This window comes from Martes martes (assembly GCF_963455335.1).
Source record: "Martes martes genome assembly, chromosome: 13".
Taxonomy (NCBI): Eukaryota; Metazoa; Chordata; class Mammalia; order Carnivora; family Mustelidae; genus Martes; species Martes martes.
This window is the reverse complement of record NC_137901.1, coordinates 25,335,611-25,359,195: the sequence shown is the minus strand read 5'-3', so window position 1 is coordinate 25,359,195 and position 23,585 is coordinate 25,335,611. Positions and strand designations below refer to the sequence as shown.

General features: G+C 53.0%; 1 protein-coding gene across 5 annotated transcripts in view; it reads left to right on the top strand.

Annotated features, from left to right (window-relative positions):
• CTIF (cap binding complex dependent translation initiation factor) overlaps positions 1–23,585 on the top strand; it is a 279,914-nt gene that overhangs the window by 131,942 nt on the left and 124,387 nt on the right. For all 5 annotated transcript variants that reach the window (XM_080821450.1, XM_080821446.1, XM_080821448.1 and 2 more), the window contains exon 7: positions 19,542–19,618. In XM_080821450.1, coding sequence (XP_080677576.1) covers positions 19,542–19,618 — 77 coding nt within the window. The remainder of the gene's footprint in view (positions 1–19,541; positions 19,619–23,585) is intronic.

Below are 23,585 nucleotides of genomic sequence, written 5' to 3'. Positions count from 1 at the left end.
CCCAAAGGGCAACGGCACCAGCGGCTGGCCACGTGGCCCAGGCTGGTCACTCAGGTTGGCCGGCCGGCACAGGATGTCCACGCACAGGAAGACCTGATTGGTGGAAGACGGGCGGGCGGACAGACGGCGCCTGGGGGTGAGGACTGGGGAGGAACCTTGCCGGGTCCCTGGGGACCCCGGGCAGGGGGACCTCTCCATCCCACAAGAAGAGAGATGCCCTAAAGACCTCGGGGTGATTCAGAGTCAGAAGTCGGTGACCAAAAAGAACAACTTCTTTTGGTCCTGCCATTGGCGTGGTGGGGAAACAGAAACTTCCCTCCGCGAAGCTGAGAAGACCTTGTTTCAAGGTCTCTGGAATGAGTATCACGCCCCCCCCACCCATTCCTTGCTGCATGTTAGAGTTGGCTGGGAGCTCTTGAAAAATATCCGTGCCCGGACCCCACCCCACTGGCAGGTCAGAATCTCGGCGTGATGGGCCCTGGGCACCAGGCCCCTGTAAAGGTCCCAGGTGAATCTAATCTGCAGCCAGAGCCGAGACCCTCTGTGCTCAGGTCCTAGGGATTTCTCCTGCCGTGCCCTCCTGGAAGGTGTTTGCACCAGAGGAGGGCAAGAGGTTAGCCAGGATTTGATCCAAACTTACAAAATGTTAGCGTAGTGACCTCTGCCTTCTTGATATGAATTACATTTCACCGGGCTTAATCCTCCTTCCTTTTCGATCTGTCTTGTAAGGATGTACTGTTCCTTCAGAACTAGGACTGTGTCTTATTTGCCATTTCTCACGGATGGTGCTCTATCCCCCATCCCCACCCCCATCCTTCACCAAAACTAGCCCATTTTATTCTTAGATGTTCACAGACTCTCCTGTCCCTCTGCCATTTCCCCGATCCTTACATTAGCCGTTGACATCTCTTGCCCTTGGGACGGCTTCTTAACGGCCCTGCCCTGTGCTGCCCTTCGAAAGCCCCTTGAAATTGTCCCCCACACCACATCGGCACAATCCACCAAATCCACAATCTAGCTGTTTTACTAACATGCTTATGCCTTCCCTTGCTTCCCCATCACATGTAGAATGTAGCTCCTGCCCTGGAAGGCCTCCCGCATCCAGCCCCTGCTCTCCTTCCAGCCTTGGACCCCACATGTTTGCTGTCATGCCCCGTGTGTAACAGCTGCACTGACGCGTGGTGGGGCCCTGAGTACAGAAGGGCCAGGCCTCCATCTTTGGCCAGCATGGGATTGGCAATGGCGAGAAGACCATGAGCAGGCAGTGAACCCGCTCACAGTGGCTCTCTCTCCTCTCCGTTTCCTCATAACTAGAGTAGGGATGATGAAATCTATCCCTCCCACCACCCTCTCAGGCGGAGAATCTAGCCAGTTGATCACAAGGAAGTCCTTGGACAACCATGAGGCGCTCGACAAATCTAAGGGCTTCTACAAGGACATGAAGAAATAGGTGTTGCATGGGAGTTCACGGGGCCCACCGGGAGTCATTCGCATGGAACACTGTGCGCGTGCTGGTGAGCAGGGCAAGCATGTCGGTGGCGACACCGGCTTCTGCCCTTAGTGTTTTCATAAAGAGAATCGGGTGAAGGAAATGTCTTGGAAAAGACAATCTTCCTAAACTCCCCCGAAATAACTTCAGTGGAAACAATTGTGGTACCGTCCACTGCGCAGTTATTGTTCCAATCTACCGCAACATGGGAAAAATCTCCCGGCCTTTCCAACTCAACTGGGAATCAGCTTGACTTCCAGAGGCCTGGAAACAAAGGGATTGTGCACAAGGGCTGCTCTGGGTCTTCATGGCCTACTGGAGCTGAGGACAATCCCAGGGCTTGTGTACAGCTTAGCTTTTCCTCTCCACTTCCCTTTGGGAGTCATGTTTGCTAGAGACTTGTATTTTCCCATAGATAACTTTTGGGGGTCATGACCAAAAGGCTTTATTACAACAATACTTGAGATTCTAGATTTCCTTCCAGTCAGTTCTATAGCACAGCATGGCAGATTTGAGACCTCAGAATGCTCTCTTGCCCACACCCACCAAATGGAATTAGAATAGAATAGAATAGAATAGAATAGAATAGAATAGAATAGAATTCCCTCCTTTGAAAGGTCTTCCTTGGTGCTCTATTCTTCTACCTTCTCAAAGGCTCTGTCTTCCAGACTGGTTAGAACCTCCTGTCTGATCATCCTGTCTCCCTGCTGCTTCTCATACTAATCTGTACTCTTCAAAGAAGCTGTCAGAGCACCTTTGCCCAGTGCCTTCTCCTGTTACCTCCCTCCTTGACTCAAAGGCAACATGCCCCGTGAGACAAAACCAGGAGCCCTCTCCTGGGCATCCAGAGTTCCTGGAATCTTCCTTTATGACCCCATCCATGCTGATCACCCACTGGCCCTTCATTGCTGCCCCCACTTGACCAAGACCAGCCTGACTTTCCTGTCCTTTTATCCTTTTAAAAACCTTGAGCGTCTTAAATGTGTAACTAAGTGTCATTTTATTTTCTTTCGTAAAAAAAACGCATTTTGACTTCTTCCTGCTGGCTCGCCCTTCCAGAAGACCAGTCTCCTCTTGCCTCTGTATGTGAAGTCCTCCCCACCACCTCTCTGCCTCTAATTCTCCCATCCTTTAGAATCCCTCCTCTGTCCCTTCCTCTAAGAAGTATTCCCTGATTACCGTGCGGGGACATTCTAGAGCCTTCTCTTTCTCAGAACATGGTACCTTAGTACAGCCCTTCTGACACCTGAATGAGCATGCAGGTTCCAGGCAGAACCAGTTCCTGCACGGATTCTGACTCCGTGGAACAGGGCTGAATTCCCGCATCCCTAACCAGCTCCCAGGAGATGCTGAGGATGCTGGGCCATGGACCGCATCAGAGCAGCAGGATCTTCTAACCATGGTTCCCGATTTTGTGGCACATTGGAATCACCTGAGAATTTTAAAAGAGACGCAGGCCAGTCTTCCACCCTTAGACATTCTGATTTTGTTGGTATCGGGTGCAACGCAGGCATTGAGATTTTTCACATCTTCCCAGGTGATTGCAGGGTACACTCAGGTGTTGGAACAACTGCCTCATCAGATAGTGTGAATATAGCTAAGCCTAGTGTATATTTCATCTGTGATGACTTATCTCCCTGCCTTAGACAACAGTCCCTCTTAAGGCAGGACATGGTCCCTTTTTTTTTTTTTTTTTTAATGAGGCGTGATCGATTGACTGATGATTGACTGTTAGGCTGTTTGCACGTTTTGATGATAAACCAGTGTTCACAGAGCATATATTGCCAGTAGAGAACCATACTAGACGTCAGGAGGGAGACAAAGGAGACAGTCTTGGATTTTGCCAGAGCATGGTGAAATCCACACACAGTGCCAGCCTTGGCTGAGGGGGACTGCCTGTGCGGCATGGTTTCCAGGGCTCTGGACGTGGTTCCTCCTCATCCCCACCCCTTAGGAGAAAAAAACCAACAATACCCGCCCAGCTCATTTATTCCTAAAACACTACCACTACTTTTTTTTTCCCCTTTTGACCTAAGGCTGTGGTTCTCAACTTGACCACCTTTAGAATCACCTAAAGAACTTTTAAAATCTGTCCTGCCTGGGCTGCAGCCCAGACCACTTGCCTCGAGGCTTCCCAGGGACACCTGGCCACCCGGATGTTTCGGAGCTCCCCTGGGGCTGTCAGTGAGTTGCTCAGGGCTGAGAGCCATGGACCTTAGGTTTTTATTGATTGAAATGTAAATAAAATCCGTTTATTCTCCTCTCAGGGGATTGAGATTATCAGGGCCTTCCCTGAAGACAGGTTCAAATAGCAGTAAAGGGAGACTGTGAGGAACCCGGGTGTCTGTCAAGCTCAAGAAATCACTACTGGGGCGGGGTGGGAGGGAAGGCCCAGAGGGAGGACAAACTGCTGCAAAATACACTTGGCCTCCAAGAATTCATTAGCGCAGGGGTCAGCAAATGACAGCTTATGGGCCAAATCTGGCCCACCACCTATTTTTATAAATAAAGTTTTGTTAGAACACAGCTATGCTCCTATGGCTCCTTCTGCTGTACAATGATACTTGAGACCACATGGCATGCAGATTCTAAAATATTTACCATCTGGCTCTTCATTTTTTTTTTTTTTTTAAGATTTTGTTTATTTGTGAGAGAGAGAGGGCAAAAGAGCACAAGCAGGGAGAGCAGCAGGCAGAGCAGGGAGCCCGATGTGGGGCTCGCTCCCAGGACCCTGGGATCATGACCCGAGCTGAAGGCAGACACTTAACCGACTGAGCCACCCAGGCGTCCCTATCTGGCTCTTTATAGAAAACGTTTGCCCACTCCTCTTCTGGAGGGTTGACCCTGTACAGACTCCCCAGCTGCAATTTGTGCATCAATGCACACGCTCAGAATTTTTAAAACCACTTCTTTGTCATTTTTTATGCTCGGAATTTTTAAAACCGCTTCTTTGTCATTTTTTAGTTACTTTTTAAAATAGAGCAGAGTCCCAATAGATGTTTGAGACTAAGTCCTGGTGGGGATGGGGTATGGCTGTCACTCAGCCTGGAGGAGCAGGCTGCCACCCTCTGGCCCCAAGAAGCCTCATTGTGTTTCCCCCGTGTGCTGCGGCAATGTCACCGTCCTCCTTATGGCCTGCAGAATGGGAAGACTGGGTGCCCCCCCATCAGAACCTGATCGATGATGGGAGGTTGGAAAGGCTACCCAGGGACAATGGAGTCAGGAGAGGAGCTATAGGAAGCAAAGACCACAAATGGAAAGAGGTGGCAGGGATGGGCGCTGTGCTTGACCAGCACAAGAGGGTGTCAGGAAGTGCCCAGAGCCCGCGCTTCCAAGTCCTGTGTCCAGGCTGTCCTGTTCCCTTCTATTCCTTCTTGAGTCACCGCTGTGCCCCTGAAAGTAGGTCACATCGCTGTCTGCTGCAGAGACACGGAGGGAAATAGACACCAACTAGGTCATCGTAGCTGCTGGGGCCTGGTGAGTCGGCCGAGACCAACGGCTGCCCGATTGAAGACAACCCGGAAAGACTCTTTGATGTGGCAGGGAATCCTTAATGGCCACATCCACACAACAAAAGGTCAGCCCTGCTTTCTGGGAATGGAACAAGTAATTGAATTTCTGAAATGGTACATTTCCTGTAGTCAGAGAGAGGTACAACCTGTGTCCTTAAAGTATTCCCTTACAAAATTAACCAGTTGAAGGCGATTATTTCTTTTACCAAAGATATTTGCAGTAGGACTAATGATTTTCGACTCCAGTTAAAGCAGAGTTGCGTGCTTGCAAGCACGCAGCTTTGAAGGAATTCATCTTTATCTACTCATGTCCCATCTTTCTTCCTCACTGGAAACTTTCACCAGGATGAGAGCGTGTTCCTTATAGTTTTCAGGTTGGACAACACACCGGTCGGGATCCGTTATTTTCCCGTGGTGCTCATCATATGAATATTAAGCTTGGCAACTTAGCTGTTGGTTTTAACATGGAAGGAGGGAAAAGGAGGAAGGAAGGTACCCCCTGCATAGATCAAATATGGCAACCCTGGGAATGTATGCTTTTGACACTGCCCACTGTCCACAGCACAAATCCAAGGGAAACCATGAGTGGGCTAACCTTTTACTTGGCTTGTTGTAAATCACGCTTATCATTTGTTCATTCATTTTCTCATTCTACCAACAAACGTCATGGAGTACCTGCTATGTGACAGTCACTGTGCAAAGTGCATTGTGATAGAAACCAGGGGTCCATTGCCCAAGAGATGCAACCCCAGCGAATTCTGGGTTGGCGAGTGCTATGGTTGGTGCTGGGTCTCCGATCCGCCGCTCTCCTGGGTACTGCATAAGGTTCCATCCTGGGCCTGAGTTAATGTACGTGCTCTACTGCGCATTGCTTTGGGTCTGCTATTTAAGTGAATCCAACCTCCCTTTCCTCTCCTGTTGAGCATGGATAATAAGAGTGCCTCCCTCTTTGATGTGAGGTTTAAATTAGTTGATAAGTGTAAAACTCTCTGCTCCGTGCCCTCTCCATAAGTGATAGAAGCTCTTGTTATCCTTATCACAGCTCACAATCCTTGCAGACATAATTTAGTTCCTTCTTTGGTAAGGAGACCTTTGAATACCTTCCAGGGAAACGGAATTGCTCACTCAGTGGAAGAGAGTGTATTTATGGGGCAGGACTGGAGGGGAAGGAAAGCCTTTGCAGGCTAGCTTCCCTCCATTGTTGGGCTAGCTTATCCGTATGGGACTCAGCTCAGGGATGCCCTAGCCTCACCTTGCCATCTTCTTTGTCATCTCTGGCTGCCCGATGTGGCCTAGGAGGTAGCCAAAAGAAGCTACTACAAACAGACAAGGAGTGCACAGGCAGTGTTTCCGCGTGGACAAGCTGCCTCCCATGTATGACTCCCCTTGACCTCTTCCCCAGCTCTCGGTGTTCTCGGTCAAGTGGGAGAGTCTCACTGAGCATGGGCAACATGGGAGATGCTCTTTGGGAGATCAGACTTTGACAGGGAAGGCAGGACTCTGAGGAGTCTCCTAGCCTCTGCCTACTCTGTGGTCCTGGCCATGACCCGGAATTCAACTCCATCCCCCCACCCCCCAGCCAAGTGCTTCACACCAAGCAAAGAGCACAGATCCAGGGCAGGGAGCAGGGGCTGAATGCTGTTCTGGAGTCAGTGACTGTAGCCCAGGAGGGGCCATTGGGTGGGACCTTCCTTATGGGTGCCTGACTCCCGGTCCCAGTTGGAGCCAGCCCACCTTCCAATGGGAGCCTTGTTTTGAGTCCCTGCGGAGACCATGCCTACCTTCTTGGACCCTGAAGCTTATTCGTCCCTCTGCCCAACAGGGTGAACTCTTGGTACCGCCTCCCTGGCTCCTGTTCCTTGTGTGACTTCTCCAGACTGTGTTCATCCCCTGTTGGGTCCTGACCCCTCTCAGCCTGTCTGGCCTCAGCTCTGTAGACCGAGAATACTCTTGGACCCTTCTCTTTGCAGGCTGGTCTGGGCACAAGCACCTCCCATGTGGGTTGAGTTAAACATGTATCCAAAGACTGGCCAGGTGTATGCACATGTGTCCTCTCATTGGACTTCCAGCACCTCGTTTAATCCTCACAACAGAGGGTTTGCTTAAGTTCTCCATTTTAGAGCAGAGGAGGACGTAGCCCAGAGAAGGGAAGGGAGCAGACCTACGGCCTGGCCCGACTGGCCTCTGGCCTTGCACACAGGGTGGACTTGGCAGAAGTGAGATGCTTGTTACAACCTAGGGGGCCTGTGGAGTCAAGTGGTAGGCATGAAACATCCACAGTGTCATTGTCACCGTGCAGGCCAGCAAATAGCCACCTTGGTTCTCAGAGGGCTTACAGTCTAACCGAAGACTGGGGGGATCCGGGTCTTCATATCTCCTGCATTTAATGGAAGGAGAATTGCAATGATGGATGGAGGGCTGAGGGAGCCGTGGAGTGTCATAACTGCTTACGACCAGGAGACATTCCTCGGTTGAGGGCCGTGGTCTCTAGGCCCCGGGTCACCTGTGAATGCTGCCGGCCCACAGAGGAGAGAATGGGGGTAGCCCAACTCTGGTCCATCCAGAGCTGTCAGTCATCTTAACTTTTCGTCCAACCAGTAATTATGGAGGACCACAGTATCTGTCACTGCGGGGCATGCAGAAGTGAAGGAAACACGGCCCCCCAGCTCCTGAAATTTCATAATGTGCTTGGGGAGATAAGCTAAGAAGCAACAACCTAGCTCATTTAGATACCAGGATGGAGCGCTAAGAAGTTTACCCAATGTGCCCTGTGACCAAGTGGATCAATTCTCATGCGAACCAGGATTGGTTCTTTTATGGGCATTAATCCCAATGGCAAAGTCTGGACAGTATTGCAGGGGTGAACAGAAGTGGGGAAGATGTGGCAGGCAGAGGGAAAAGCGTCCCTCTGGTTCCAGAGGTTCCAGAATGTGTGGTGCAAGGGTAGGGCAGCAGGCACACGGAGGGGGGAGGAGTGGACACCCCTTAAAGATCTGGGAAACAGTCTACCTCCAACCCCAGGGCAGGAACCTGGGTCTCCTGGCCCCCGGCCCGGGGCACCTTCTGATGCATTACCGTAAACAGGAGCTTAAAGCCAGTTCTCAGGACCAGCAGTGTGGGGTACAGATGGGGAGGTAGGGGATAGTGATTAAGGCTTTTCCTCCAGGTAGGCTTCTGATCTGACACAGGAGCACGGGCAGTGAGAGCAGAAAGAATTGCTTCCTCCACGGAAGTGATTTGGTTGGAAAAGCTGTGGTTCTGCCAGGAGTCCTGGCCATGCCCTTAAATCCTGGCCCTCGAGTCAGCCACCCAGGCCCACAGCCCCGAAGCCAATTCCGTGGGCCCAGCTCGTGCACACTGACCTTCCTGGTTATGCCGGGGGTGCTCAGAACCCGGAGCTGGGTGGCTCTGCAGGCCAGCTCTCCACTCCTACTAAAGGGCCACACTCTGGTCAATGTCGCCTTCTCAAAAAAGAAAGGAGGGAGGGAACAGGGATCTCATCCTCGAAAACCTCATGGATAAAGCGGACAGCAAGTGCATCAGCTTTCCCTTCTGTTTCTGCAGCTGAGCCATTCAGCAGTTGGGGATTGCCCTTCTGAGATCTCCCACCATGGGAGGGCTGCGGGGAGGGCCTGGCGCTTGGCTGGGGAGGCACTTTGCTATGTTCTGGGGAGGCAGCTTCAGTGTTTGGAGCTTCTGGCAGCGGAGGGCTGTGTGCTCGTAGGCCAGTAGGTACTCACCAAGCTAACTGCATTGTATCAGTGACCCAAGGAGGGTAGCACAGGGCCCAAGATGGGAAGGGATGGTCAGTGAGCGAATGACCAAAAAAAGACAAAAACCTGCATTTGCTTCCAAAATAAGACCAAGCAAAAACTGATGGTTGCTTGATTAAATGCATTAGCAGGAACGGAAAGGGCTTGGGTTACATGAGTACTTGCCTTTCACACCCAGGAGGGAATGATCGCTGCTGTGGTCCATGACCTAGGCCGACACAGGTAAGCCAGAGGTCTTCCCATGGCCCTTTGGCAAAAGGAGAAAAATGCTAAGTTCACAGTTTCCTTGGAGATTGAGGTCAGGTGAAAATGATCACATTTGTCCAGAATCGTTCTTGAAAACCCCTTAAATGGCTCGTGAAGTTGAGAACACTTGGTCTGGAGTATGTACCCTGGGAGATATTATGTACATATACATGTATCCTGTGTGGTCTGCTACAAAGAGGGCATAAACCCCATAGGGTATTTTCATTTTATTTCTAAGTACATGTAGGTAGGCAAGTACCTGCCTGGGACCCTGTTAAAAGGCTGTCTGTAGGATGGCATAGTGCTTTGCACACAGCGGAGGCCGATCTGTGTAGAGGACCACCTGTCCTGACCTTTGTGAAGTGAAAGTTATAGTAGATGGAATGTCCTCAGTCAGAGGGAAACGTAACAACTCCCTATTTTTAAATTTAAATTTTACCGGTCTATAAAATTGAAAAGGCTGGGAACTACTAATCTAAGCTTACTACTTTATTTAAATTAAAGAAACCCTTAAGCTTTGTATGTTGAAGATAAACAGAAGGAGAGTCAACTCTTTTCATTTTTTTTCTCCCGTAGCGAACATCAGTCTCAGTTTTGGCTCTGTCTCCGTCTGTCCACCTAGTCATTCTGGCTGAGCTCCAATGTCACTTTCTTAGACCTTTTCTTATCCTCCGGTCGAAAGCATTGCCCTCTTCTTCGTTTTCGTTGTTTCTTTTTGTTCCAGTTCACCGGTCTCTGTTTAAATGATCTTTTTCTTTTTAGCTACATCCTGTTGGCTCTCCCCTTCCCCTTGTGGGATGGAAGCCCTGGTCTGTGGTTTAGTCCACTGTTGGGCTCGCGGGAGTGTCGCAGGAGTGAATGGAAGCCCGGTGGTTCCTGAGGGAGGGGTCACATTTTGCCATCTCACACCCAGCACCGATGCCACCAATGCTACCCTTGCAAGCGCTCCGTCAGCCTGAGCATAGAAGCCAGTCCCTCCACGCCCTCTCCCTGCACTTGCTCCTCGTCTCACGTGGTTTGACCTCTTCAGTGGCCTGCGAGCTGCCTGCAGCCCTCTGGCCTGGCCAGGCTGATCTGACTCGGTGTTTCACTCACCACTTCTCTTGTAAGAGGTGGGTGTTGACTGTCTACATGGAGGAGGCTGAGGCTGCAGCAAGCTGCACTTCTGTCCCCTGAGAATGTTCTGGACACAGCCAGGGAGCTCAGGAAGTGGTTGGTGAGGGGACCCTGGTGCCCACATTCTAGGATGGCGTCTCTGGGGGTTTGAGCTGCTGCTTCCCAGCAGGCGCATGAGGGACATGGGTGGAAATACTGAGGAGGCCTCAGGGGTGGGGGGCTTTCCTGGCACAGGGGTTTGGGGTGCAGATGGTGACCTCTCACTAGCACAGCCTGTGCCAAAGAAAAGAAGAGGGTGAGGGGCATCTCAGCATCACTGCTAGAGGTCATTTGGTCAGGAGATCCCGCCACATGGCCCGCAGGTGCCCTCACACTTACTGACCCCTGACTACTCCCAGTTTGTGTATTGAGCTGTACCAGAGAACATTCAGGAGAAGCAAGAACAAAGCCATTAATTAACGCCTGCTTCCTGGCAACCTGCACCAAGGCCGCCATCTTTCTTAGTCTGCTTCCAGTAAGTCAGAGGGTAGCCTCAGGCACCCCTTCCTCCGGGAGGTCGTTGTTCCATTCCATTTCTTGCACCTCTTCCAGCCTTTGGTCTGCCATGGTTTGAAGGTGGTAGCTTTTTCAGTTCATCAGGCCTCCCAGAACCCTCAGTAAATGTCCCTCATCAGGAGAGCGGAGAGCACGTGTCTGTCCCAGTTGCGTCGGCATGGCTGCTGCCTTGCCAGTGAGCCCCGGGAATACCACTGTGCCTCCAGGACGGCCCCTGGACTCGCTTGCACAATGGAAGGCTGACAATGGTCATGGAAAATCCGGCCCCTCAGCAATGGGTTCCTTTACATTTTACACCATAGAATGCAGGAAGAATGTTCTAACATTGTTCTGTTGTTTCTCGGTTTCTGTTCATGTTCTCACCCATTTTTTCTCTTCATTCAGAAATTATCAAGCAAATGCCATTTGTATTTGCAATTGCCCAGTGGATTCTTCCTGACGTGGGTTCCAGTGGGAAGGGGCGGGGGCGGTCATGTTTGCTTCCCATGACTTCATGGATATAACGAGATCCCATGCTGGACTGCTTAGGACTTCTTTGGTTATGAGTGATAGAAGCCCATCTCAAAATATTTGAAAGATAAAAAGGGGAAATTTATTGGCTCACGAAATCAAAGGAAGTCGTGACTAAAGAGGCAATTATTTTCATCTTCATTTTCCACCAGAAGGAGAAGAGAGAGGGCCCCCGGTGTGGCAACAGAGCCGGGACGCAGGTTGTGTGACGGGTGTGTGAGACATCAGTCAGGACTCCTTTGGTTTTTACGGTGAGAAACCCAACTTGAAGGAAAAGGGAGGGGTGGGTTTTATCAGCTTAGTGCCTCCGAGGAAGGCTTCCCCATGGCAGCGAGCTAGTCTCTGTGACTGCCCTACCATGCAGCACAGACCCCCAGATGATGATGAAGGTCGTGGGCTCACCCTGAAGACTGACACAGGCAAAATGTTCACGGGCAATTCTGGGGGGTCCCAGAGAACCTAACTTCAGCTCCTCCTCTAGAAGAATGTCCAGTTCTCGTGGAGCCGGCATCAATAGGCAAGCGACAGCACTTTTTCAGAGTGAGTGGAGTCTAGGGTCTACGTTCCAGGGTATGAATGGAATTGTAAGCAAGGGTGAATGCTGGTGGTTCAGCCTCTCGGTCTCATCCCTGTCTACTTTTATCTGTGTTTTTTACATGGGAGCTCCAGTTAAGGTCTTGTTTTTTTATTTTTTTATTTTTTTAAAGTCTCTACTGCTTAAAAAAATAAATTAAAAGAAAAGAAAACCACAAATTTAAACACAGGGAAGCCTGTCTGCCCCTTACCTTTCTTTCTAGAACAGGTCAGCCTCTCTGGATAGCTGTGCAGCCTGGAGATTCCAGGAATTTTAGAAACATTACCTGTTTATTTCACTGGACGTGACCCACACATCCTGCCCACATGCCCACAGTGAGACCTTGGTAGGATAACTTCTTAGAAGCTTTGAAAAAACATGACTCTCCGCAGGAGGAAGCCTCTGCTATTGAGACAAGCTCATTGTCAGGGAGCTGTACATGGCATTTTTATGGCCCATTAAGTTGCCAAGTGCTGTGGCTGCTTTGTACTGTTCACCCTCGGGATATCTCCCCAAGTTGGGCTGGAGATGGGAGAGCCTGGGGAGGCCTGAGCCAGCTTGGCCAGAGGCTCTGTCCTGCCTCTTCAGGGCTCCAGCTCCCTTGGCTTGCCCAGTGGGCACAGCAGAACCAATATCCTGTCTTTCTTCTGCCAGACTGCCGATAAGGCCCTCCACCTGAATCTTCTGGTATCTTCTGGAGAGAAGGAACCTTTAGTTCCCATGTACTTAATCGCATTCTTGCTAGCGACAGGAGCCTAGTACGGCCGATCAACATGCAAGCTCAGGAGGGAGAGGAGAGGGATTGTGGCTTCAAGAGGCCCAGGTGGAGAGTCGACACCCAGGTGTGATGGGGGCAGACAGGTGTGTCACCGGACAGAGCAGGGCGGGAGCGCACGCCTACCTCATCAGGAAAGTGGTGAAGAATCCTCGCCACGTGAACCCCCCCCCCAGCTCCCCTGCTTCCCAGTAAAAGCCACACAGTGCTGTTTGTCCAGATCTTCTGCAATCTGGGGGACGCTTTACACACTAGGAGGAAGACTCTCTTGTATTTGTGTAATCCTCTCCCTCTGCAAAGCGCTGACGTGTGAGTGGACCATGACAGACATGTGAGACAGTTCGTCTTGGGTGATTTCTATCAGGCTCAGGTCTGGGATTAGTGGACACAGGTCAAAGGTCACAGGAATCTTAGGAAAATCTCCCTGAAGGGAAAGTGGGCACGGGGTTCCACGAAGTGCGTGCGTCTTTCCGGCTTCCCTGCCTTTCCCGTCTTTCTGGTCCCTGCAGGTATACCCGATGGTGGGGCTGGGCCAGGAGGTGGGGGAACCCTGCCTACTTTGGAGATTTGGGTCTCCTCAGACAGACCAAAAGCACTGGGAAGTAGGGGGCTGGGCAGGGTCTCAGGCTGTTGGTTGGATGAAGGGCCAGAAGACCCCAGTGCAGAGCCTGGTCCTCCACCCCTGGAGCTGCATGACCTATGGGTTATGGCCCCAAAGGCTCTGGAGTGGACAGGTGTGGAGTTAGTAGCACTCACCCACTAGGGAGTATCAGATGGCCTTAGGACCACCCATGTCAGACAGCGCCCTGGAGAACCACATGAAAGGAGCAAGCTGCTACTGCGGAGGGAGCACGTGGGGAGGCGCCCTGAGGCCAGCCTCGTGCTGTGGGCCTGCAGCTGGGACCATGCTGTGGGATCTGGTTGGGAGAGCCAGGAGCATCCTCGTGTTCTAGGCCCACCATCACAAAGTACCGCCAACCGGGGGACTCAAAGAACAGACATTGATTGTCCCCCAGTTCTGGAGCTAGAAGTCTGGGATGGAGGGGTCTGTAGGGCCAGTGTTCCTTCTGAAGACTCTGGAGAAGAATCCTGTCTTGCCGCTAGCTTCTGGTGGCCGCTAGAAGTCCTTTGTGTCCTTTGGCTCAAGCTTGTGTTGGTCAAACACTGCCTGCATCTTCCCATCACCTTCTCCCTCTGTGTCTCCTTTGTCCCTGTAGCCAAATTTCTTTCTTCTTCTGAGGACACCAGGCATTGGGTTTAGGGCCCGCTCTCCTCCAGTACGAACCCATCTCCACTGGATCATATGTGCAAAGACCCTATTTCCTAACAAGGTCATTGTTCACAGCTCTGCAGGGTAGGACTCCAACTAATCTTGTTGAGGCACAGAACTGTACCTGTTCCAGGAGGTGAAGAGGACGACAGAGATGGCCCCAAACCAGACACTGGTCAGGAGCACCAGTGCTGGCCCTCAGAATGCTCTGGTCCTTCCCTGTCCGCCCACAGCGCCAAGTGCATCTCCACGCGCTCCCGTGACGCTCGCGTCATTGGCCAGCAGGTGGAGGCGGTAACACACCTCAGTGAGCATCTCTCAGACTCCTTAGGACTCAGCCCAGGTTCCAGCTGCATGGCAAGGGCTTCCCTGACCCTTCTCCCAAGGAGGGTCCTCATTCCTTCTTCGGGCTGCCCGAGGCGTCTCTGTTCAGTGTCTTCTGTGGCCCATGGCATCCGTCAGCTTACTCCTTTGTGTTCCCTGACCTCCAGGGCTGGAGCTGGGTCTGTTCGTTCTGGTTTCCTCCCTCTGAGGCACCTGGCACAGGGGAGACCTTTAGCGCTGTCTGCGTGAGAAAGGACCGCGGGTGGATGTGCGGGTGGGTGGGTGGGTAGATGGAGGCCGAGTAACAGGAGTCTCCCCTGACCATCCCCACCCCCGCCGTGTGCATCCCCTTGCCAGCCTGCTCTGCTCGGTAGCGTTTTCGTCAATTATCACAGCATCTGCTTATCTGCCCGTTGTCTCTCTGCTTTCGCTAGAACGTGTGCTCTATACCAACAAGCATTTTGCCTATTTCTGTTTTACTACTGTATGTGCGGTGCCTAAAATGGCCATTTTTATAGGCCGAGGTGAATAGAAGAGCGGGTGGGTTGGGGGCGGGGGCGGGGAGCCTAGCGGGAGCATGTCACTGTGGTCACAGAGTCAGCAGGTCGCAGAGCCGCCCACGCAGAGCCATCACTGTGCAGGCTCCTTGCTTAGTGAGCTTGTTGGCCCTCGCTCACGGCACTCTCCCCCCAGGGACAAGGCCCTTGCACTCCCAGCCTGGGACCTGCCGCTCTGCTGGGCTTGCCTTTACTCCCGCAGAAATGCTGCCCCGGGTTGGGAGGACCCGCCTCAGCCTGCCCTGGAAGGGGCGGACTTCACATAGCGTGTTTCTGCAACCGGAGCCCTCAGGGACTGGCCCACAGAGCTGCATCTTAACGTTGCTGACCTCCGAGTCGGGGGTGTGTGTGTGTGTGCGCGCGTTGCACGTGTGCTCAGCCAGTGCAGCATGCGGAAGGAGTATTACCTTCCCTCTGTCCCTGGAGAGGCTTGGTTTATATAATCTACTTGTCTCCCAGGCCCATTTAGTGAGCAAAAGTGGTCAGAGGTGGGGGGAGGAGGGGTAGACTGCAGCCAGGTCTCAGAGCGACGGGCAGAAGGGTTCTGAGCAGAGAAGTGGAAGAAGACCAGGCGTCGCTGGGGGTGGTCCAGCATAGCGCTGTGCGACGGAAGACTGCGGAGACCCGCCAGGCAGCTGGTAAACCAGAAGGCCGGTGCTCTCATTTATGGAGATGGGGGCACCCTCCCGCCTGGACCGATGTTACCTGGACTGACATCCGTATGGGCCTCTATCAAAGCATGAAGTGGAAGAATTTGTTGAGCAAAGAATTACAGCGAAGGCCACTCTCTGCTCTTAGAGGGTAGTTCCAACAAGCCTGATAAATTTCTCATTCTCCACTTGAGGGATAGATTCTAAAAAGCAGGAAGGGATCTCTGGCGTAAAGCCAAAGCCCCATCTGCCCTGGCCAGGCCTGGAGATACCCGTGCACGCTCCTTTCTGGATTCTCATTAGTCACAGTGGTTGTTGGGTGCCTCTTGCCTGGGATGTGCTGCCCTTTGCCAGCCTGGCTTATGTAAAATGTTTTAAGGCCACTGCTTCCTGGAGAGTGATTGAGTGAGAAAGGAACACTTGCCATTGAGGCTGGATCTTCTTTCTTCTTTCTTTTAACACTTGGGGTCCCCTCTACCCGGAATATACTGCCCCCAGATTTTCTTCCCACCTTTTTAAATTGAGACGTGATTTACGTTACCATGAAACTCACCCTTTTAAGGCATACGGTTAGTTGTACTTTAGTATATTCACAAGGTCGTGCAACCATCTAATTCCAGAATATTTCCCTCACCCAAAAAGCAACCCAGTACTCATTAGCAGTCACCACCCCCTTCCTCCCTCTCCCCAGCCCCCACCCACCACTCATCTGCTTTCTGTCTGCAGATGTGCCTATTCTGGACATTTCGTAAAAGATGAGATTGTACAGTGCGGAGTCTTTGGTGACTAGCTTCTTTGCCGGAGCGCAATGATTCTAAGGTTCACCCACATCATCACATGTATCAGAACTTCCTTTTAGGGATACCTGGTGGCTCCACTGGTTGAGTGGCCGACTCTTGGTTTCAGCTCAGGTTGTGATCTCAGGGTCATGGGATCGAACCCCACATCGAGCTCTATGCTCAGCAGGTCTCTGCTTGAGGATTCTCTCTCTCTGTTTCCCACCAGTCTCTCTCGATCTCTCTCTCTTTCCCAAATAAATAAATAAATCTTAAAAAAAAAAAAAAGAACTCCTTCCATAGCCGTATAATATTCTATTGTATGGACATAACACATTTTGCTTATCTAGCCGTTGGTTAGCGGACCCTCGGGGTGTTTCCAGTCACGGCTGTTGTGAGTGAATGATGTTGACGTGAAAATTCGTGTGCAGAGTTAAGAACTTCTGCCAGCCCAGATCAGCAGGCAGCTAGCCTGATGGCAGGGGTGTGGCTGAGCACAGATTTCCTCTTTCTTCATCGGCTGACCTCGTCTTTGCCCCTGTTGACACCCAGTCACCCTTGTCTTAGAAGGAGTGCGGGCAGTGTCCTGAGTTGCATGTGTCCGTTGGTGTCAACCACCCACCTGAGAAGCAGAGTGGCTGATTGCAGAAGGCTCTCCAGGGAAGCCAGTGTGGATGGTGTGCCCCGTCCCCTGCAGGAGCCCCTGAAAGTCGTGTGCAATCCACTTACTCATTCATTCACCCAGATGCCTATACCCTGGGGCTCCAAGTGGTCTTGAGGGTGGGACCCGTCCTCCAGCACCCGGGCCTGGATTGCTCCTGGGGAGGGGGGGCCTCAGAAGTGCAAGACTTTGTCCTTTGTCACTTCTTTAGCTGATTTCTGGCCTCCCCGTGAGGTCTACCAGCCACGGGCCAAAGAAGGCGCAGGCCGAACTTCTGCCTTCCTTTCCTGACTCTGCAGGTGGGTCACCAGCCCTCTGCTCATCCCTCTGCCTTCCCTAACCTGAGCTCCCCCATCGCCCGGCAAACCACCTCAGTCTCTGTGCCAGGACTGGGGGCTCCACAAGGAGAGGGACCAGCGCAGCCTGGCCGGTTTGGGCCCACCCGGCCCTGAGCTGAGTATCAGGATGATGGGGAAGATGATGAAGGTGAGGGAGCTGGAGAAACCTCCGCAGAGACCTACGGAGGCTTACTCCATACCAGGCGCTAGGCTACGTTCTTTTCACCCTCATCAGCTCAGCTAACCCTCACCAGGACCCGAGGAGGCTGATGCTCTTATGACAGATGTGCAAACCCAGAGCTGTCGAGGGGAGGTTAGCTATCGAAGTCAAACGATCATCGAAAGGGAGAGCCAGGAGCTGGCTGCTCCCCGTACAGCTGCAGAGCCCATGCTTGGACTACTGTGACCTCGTCTATGCATGCACTCATATATATTGATTTGGGGGGGAGAGAGATGGATGGACACTTCATTAGAAGCCCTGAGTGGCCGGCAGTTCCCCTGGGCCACACTGAGTTAAGGAGAGCTAGGACTGCAACTGGGTTGGAGTCCCGAGGGCAGCTGCCTCCTGCTACAGTGCGTGGAAGACGAGGACAGGGTGCAGGGCAGAGCCCCAGACTCTGAAGCCCAGACAAGGGCGGCCGCACATCCCAGGTTCGTGGAAAGCCCAGGGCTGCGGACAGCTCCGTCTGCCCGGCCCCGAGGTGAGGTCCCAGTCCAGGCCTCCAGCTTGAAAGGGAGCCTTAGCTTCCTTCCATTGTCTGCGTGGGGCACACCCAGTGTGTTCCTGCGGTGACCCGAGGCCCGGAGGGAGGGAAGGGGCCAGCCCAGAGCTGGGTCAGGATGGGAGAGGGGAAATGAGAGGGGAAGACGTGGTGTTTTTCCTTGTTTGTGTTTTGTATTAAAGAAAAGCAAATAATATCCTTTGAGAAAACCATTAAACAAAGCACATCCTAAGGCTGCAGAGGCCCATTGTGGCTGTCTGGAGCCCGGAGTTCATTCATGACTTTTCGGCCAGATTATTGGAGGCAAGGGACAGGGTAGGAGGGAGGGGGTGTTATGACAATGAATGTTGAAATGTGTGCATTCCCTCCCTGGACTCAGTAGGAGGTTAGGCCATGTATCCATAATTCTAGTGTCCCCTGTCCTCCTGAGCCTGTTGCCTGTTGTCCTCCTACTGCTCGATCCCAGGAAGCTCCTTGAGACTGGCCAGAGCTGTCAACATCCAGCCCACCTCGGCTGGCGGCTACACCCTGAGAAGGCAGCCTGGTGCGGCCCTCCATGGTGGAGCCTGAAACCAGAGGGCTGCTACCATAGAGGATCTCAGTCTACCCATCTATAAAGTGGGGATGGTTGAGCTAGATGGACACTTACTGACCACTCTGCAGCACAATGGGCCCTGTCACTCCCTCTCACCCTGTGCGTGTGAAGGGCCTCATGGGCCACATGGGGGGTGACACTCAGGTTGTAGTCTGCATCAGACCTGTACACAGGTATCCCAGGCCCAAGTCAGACCACCCCCTCCCCCCAGCCCTCCAGGCCCGGGTCCCCTCCACCATCCCCCTGCCCACCCCCACCCCTACAGGTTGCCCATAATGTGATGCCAGTGCTCACCCCCATGTCCCACCTTTCCTGCTGGGGGGAGGACGATGGTTAAGAACAGAGCTGGCCATCAGCCCAGCTTCTGCAGATCATTCTGCCTGGGGCCTGGCATTGGCAGAATCAGCCCTGTTATAAGCAGAGGGTCCATCTCCAACCTTGACCTAGGTGTGTAGTTGTTGTACCGATGACAATGTACAAAAGACCGTTCTTGGGATTTTCCCCAGTTTAAAGTTTAAAAAAGCATTGAAGTATTTCGTGTTTCTCCTAAACACTCTCCAGGAGTATGAGGAATAAGGGTCTTGGGGCAGAATTGGACGGGCCATCCTGGACCAGGATGAGGCAGCCACAGTCCTAGCACACTGCATCTCCGTGACACTCGGGGTTTGCAAGGCGCTACATCTCCTTGGTCCCCTCGACAGCCCAGAGAAGATCCGGACATCCCCAGTGTGTCAGGAAGCATAGAGAAGCCATGAGCATTGAAAGAGTAACTTGTCCTTGGTCATGCAGCCATGAATCCGGGATCTGGTCCCAACTCCGTCGCTAATTCTCTGCGAGACTTTGAGCGGGTTCGTTCATCCCACTGGCCCTGAGCGTTGTCATCTGGAATTTGAGTGACTGGATATAACACATTCGGAGGTCCCCTTTGTGTCCCTGCTGTTTCCATTTTTCAGTCTGGATTTGGCGGTCAGAGTCTAGTCTTTCCAAAATCCTGATTTCCTTTTGGTCATAGACGTTATCATCAATAGTTACGTTTAAGAAGGTCCTTGCTCTCTTTCACAAGTTACTCACGATCCCCCTTCCTCCCACACCACACAGGGCTACCACCCGATGCCCCACGAAGTGGAGATCGCCCACACGAAGAAGTTGTTCCGACGGAGGAGAAATGACCGGAGGTAGGAGAGACTCCGTCGAGAGCTTTGGGTTTTCCGTCCTTGGCCAGCCGTCTCTAGCTCCGTTGGTTCTGACCTGAGTTTTGCTTTTCCCGGGGACCCGCTGGTACCCGTGAGATGAAGCGATGGGGTCAGGTACCAGTTGGGAAGCAGGAGCCCCACTTCTCGGGGCTGGCCCAGGAAACAGATCCCTCCAGGAGGCCAGGGACAGGGTGCTGGTTCCACAGCTCAGGAAGAGAAAGGCTCTTTCCATTTGCAGCAAGGACAGCAGTCCTCAAGGGACTAGGTCCCAGCTGACGTGTGTTTTGAGACACGGCCTCCAGGAGGCTCCGAAGCTCACGATTCCAAGGGCATCTGTGTCTCCTGCTCTTCCCTAGTCACTGCAAGTCGTCGCTGGCTGTGCTTGGCTCTGCGGTGACAGGCAACCCGCAGATCAGCAGCCACGCGTGCACCTGCTCTCCCGTGCCTGGAGGAGCTCACTTAAACTTGGGCAAAACCCAGCGTCTCCCCATAGTTCGGCGTGCTGGGTGATAGCGAGGGGCCAGAAAAAGTGCCCCGAGGCAGCGGGGGCTCGGAGTCCCAGGAAGACCTGCTTTTGTTCCTGGGGAGACTTTCTTGCTTGGAAAAGTCTTTGTGGTAGATTTCAAGTGGAAAACTCCAGGTACAGAGTGATGTTTGTAGCCTGTGGACATTCATAGTAAAGCAGGGTTAGAGTGTATTTTCTGTTTGGATATGCATCAGTTATTTCTGGTTGGAAACATTAAAAAAAAAAAAAAAAGGAAAGAAGGAAAAGAGGCAGGAAAGAAGGAAAGAGAAAAAAGGCTTCTGCCCAGGGAATTAAAATGAGGTGGGTGCCTCTACAGGGAATCTCTTCTTGGATCAAAGGGATGGTCTGTGGTTTTACCTTTAACGAACAGAATATTCTTAGAGAACCAAGGGAACAGTCCAGGCGACATCCCTTCCTTGCAAAGTGGAGGTGCCTGTTCTCCTCCTGCCCCCTTGAAACAAGGGCCGTGGCTGACTAGGGTCCCTGGGCCTCCCCTCCACACAGGGGCCCTGAACAAGGCACGTTGGGTGCTGGCCACAGCTCAGGCCGCCTGGAGGACAGGTCCCCGGGACTCCTCATCATCAGCTGGTGGACTTAGTGGGTCAGAGGCCCTCCCAGGGGACAGGAACCACACCACTAACTAGGAGGAAGGCCATCCTGGCTTAGGAAGCAGAACCACTAGGCACGTTATGGAGCAGCAGAGAAAGGGGAAACTGAGCCAGGAGCGTTGGACCAAGCCCTGGGCCAGGCTTGACCAGAATGATTGCTGTGTGGACCGCCTCAGTGCTGTGCTGTTTTGCCGAGGCTAATGCCTCGTTTCTGGGCTCCTAGAGGACAGAAAAAGTAGGGAGCACATCTCTAAAAGGGGAATGGGGCTCTCGGGCGACTGGGGAAGAGCGAGAGCAGAGGCTGGGTGTCCCTCCTCCCTTGCCCCACCCCCGGTCCCGAGTCTGTGTCTGGAGGTGCAGGGAGTCCCCGAGCTTTGAATGTACAGTCACCCCCTGACCCAGAAGCAGCGGCAGGCTGCGGCTCTCCTTCCAGGTCAGCCGCACCTTGGCTCATGGACCTGGCCGCCTGTCTAAGTGGGACCGCCACCCCCCCCCCCGGACAGCGGTGGGCCTCCGGAAAGCTGCCGCTGCCCCAGGAATATAGGAAGAGGAGTGTGACACGCACGCACGGGGAAGCTGACCTTCCGCCGGGCCACGCTCGTGTTAACGAATGCCCGGTTAGGTCAGCGCACCTCGCAGAGGATGTGGACCCGGGACAGGGTCCAAAGCGAGGCAATAAAGATGATTAAAGGGATGGAAAGTATGTCCCGGGAGGAGAGGCTAACGGGACGGGGCCAGGGAAGAGGAGGCTGCAGGGAAAGAACGGTCACGCCAATAAACTCATGAAAGATTTACATGGAGGCTAAGAGCAGCTACGTCGCATTCAGAGGGACCCAAACCAGGGGCAGCTAGCTGGTAATGGAAGAAGACGGTGTTCAACTAGACCCAAGATGGGCTCGGGGAAGAAACGTCTTGGTAGCTGAAGCTGGGCTGTGTGGTGCCTTGTAGCCTGGCGCAGGAAGTCTGCTTCATGTCCCCGCTCGGGCGGGAGGCCAGGCTGGGCGTGCCCATGCTTCTTTTCGTTCCAATTGTTGAAGTCAGAGATGCATGCCCTGGAATTAGACCCTGGATGTGAATTCGCCCTCCCCCATTCACTAACTCTGTGACCTGGGCAACTTGCTTCATGCCCCTATTTCCTCTTCTGTAAAGTGGGTCTACAAAGTGGGTAGACTTCTAAGGCCCCTAGAAACGGGCTTAGCTCTGGCCCATTCTTGAGTCCAAGGTACACCGAAAGCACCGAAAGGTGAGGGGTGAGGAGATGGCTGCAGAGGGGCTGGGCTGTCCCCTTTGATCTCACTTGTGAGCCCAGGGAGCTTTGCCCTGCATTCCCTCCAGGGTCAGCCACCCAGGCAGACAAGGCAGGAGGGCCCCTCTGCTCCCACACTCCAGGGGCTGCTCCCAGGGGCTCTGTGATTAAAGTTGAACTGTGAATGTCTTCTCCTTGTTTTGCAGAAAAAGTTTTAAGCTCCTGAACAGTTCCTAGGTTGTCCTGAAAAATGTTCTCAAAACTTTTAAACAACTAGTAACCACTTGTTTCTTTTGGGAAACAACTCAAATATGTTTGCTGATTTCAGGCAAAACGATGCATTTCATGATAGCAAAGTACTAACTGAGTATTTCAAGTACTCCTCAGAGAGCAGCGGCCTTTGGTGCTCTGTCCCCGGAGCCCTGCCGGCTGGAGGGGGCCCTGCGGAGGTTCCCCTCCCACCCCAATCTACCCACCCAGCAGGTGCAGACAGAGGAGGGGGCTCCCAGAGGGCAGAGTCCTGGCCATGCTGCTGACCCACTGCCTGTGTTGACCTTGAGTTGAGTGCTCCCCTGCTGGGCTGAGACATTCTCTCCACCCCTCCCCACTCTGCTCCATTTTGCAGAGCGAGCAAACTGAGGCAACGAACAGCCGGCAGTGTCTGTGTTCCCTGGGAAGCTGACTCTGGGTTGGAGAGGAGCGGGCAGGGCTCTTACTGAGGCATATCCTTTGGAGCAATAGCTGTAGACGGGAAGGGAAGGGAGCAGGGTAGGGCAGAGGGAGAAGCTGGGCTGCAGGGCAGTCTGGCTGGGGAGTTCTGACCCTACAGGGAGGTGACTTCAGAGCTGTCCCACGATGGAGTAAAGGAGCAGGTCTTTATATCCCCACTGCCACAACCTTATGCCAGCAACGGTCATCACCCAAGGCAGTTTCCATAGGGGCTGAGAGCTGGGCAGGGGTGTGTGTGGGTGGGTGTCTGCCCCAGCATGTGCAGCAGCTGGGGAAGAGTGCACAATTCCTGAAAGGGAGTCTGGGTGGTCCCTTACAACGAACACCCCAGTGGGAGCAGTACTTAACTCTCCTCCTGGGATTGATGGAGTGGTGCTCCGTACTACATTCTGGGCTCTGGAACAGAGCAGGGAAGTGCCAGGCTTGGTCCCTGCTCTCCGGGGCCAGAGGTGTAGCTTGCACAACCTCTCTGGCTCCTGAAGCCGCCAGAACATGGTGTGTGACTGTGCAGCATCTGAGCGTTTAGAGAAAGGAGCCAGTAGGGGATGGCTGAGGAAGGCTTCCTGGAGGAGGTGGGCTTTGTACTAACTGTGAGAAACGATTTGGAAGGGGGTTGGGAGGAGCGTGAAAGTTGCCACAGCTGGACAGGTGCGGGAACCAGGGATTCCTACCACCCCCCCAGAAGTCACCCCCCAAATCTCCCTAGGCACAGCCCTAGAAGGGTGGAACTCACTGTCGCCACCACCCCAGCTGAACTAAGTGGAAGGGAAAAGCCAGAATTCCTGGTTCCTGATGGGCCCCGGCCCAGGGTGATACAAGCCCCTGTCAACCCTCCGGAGC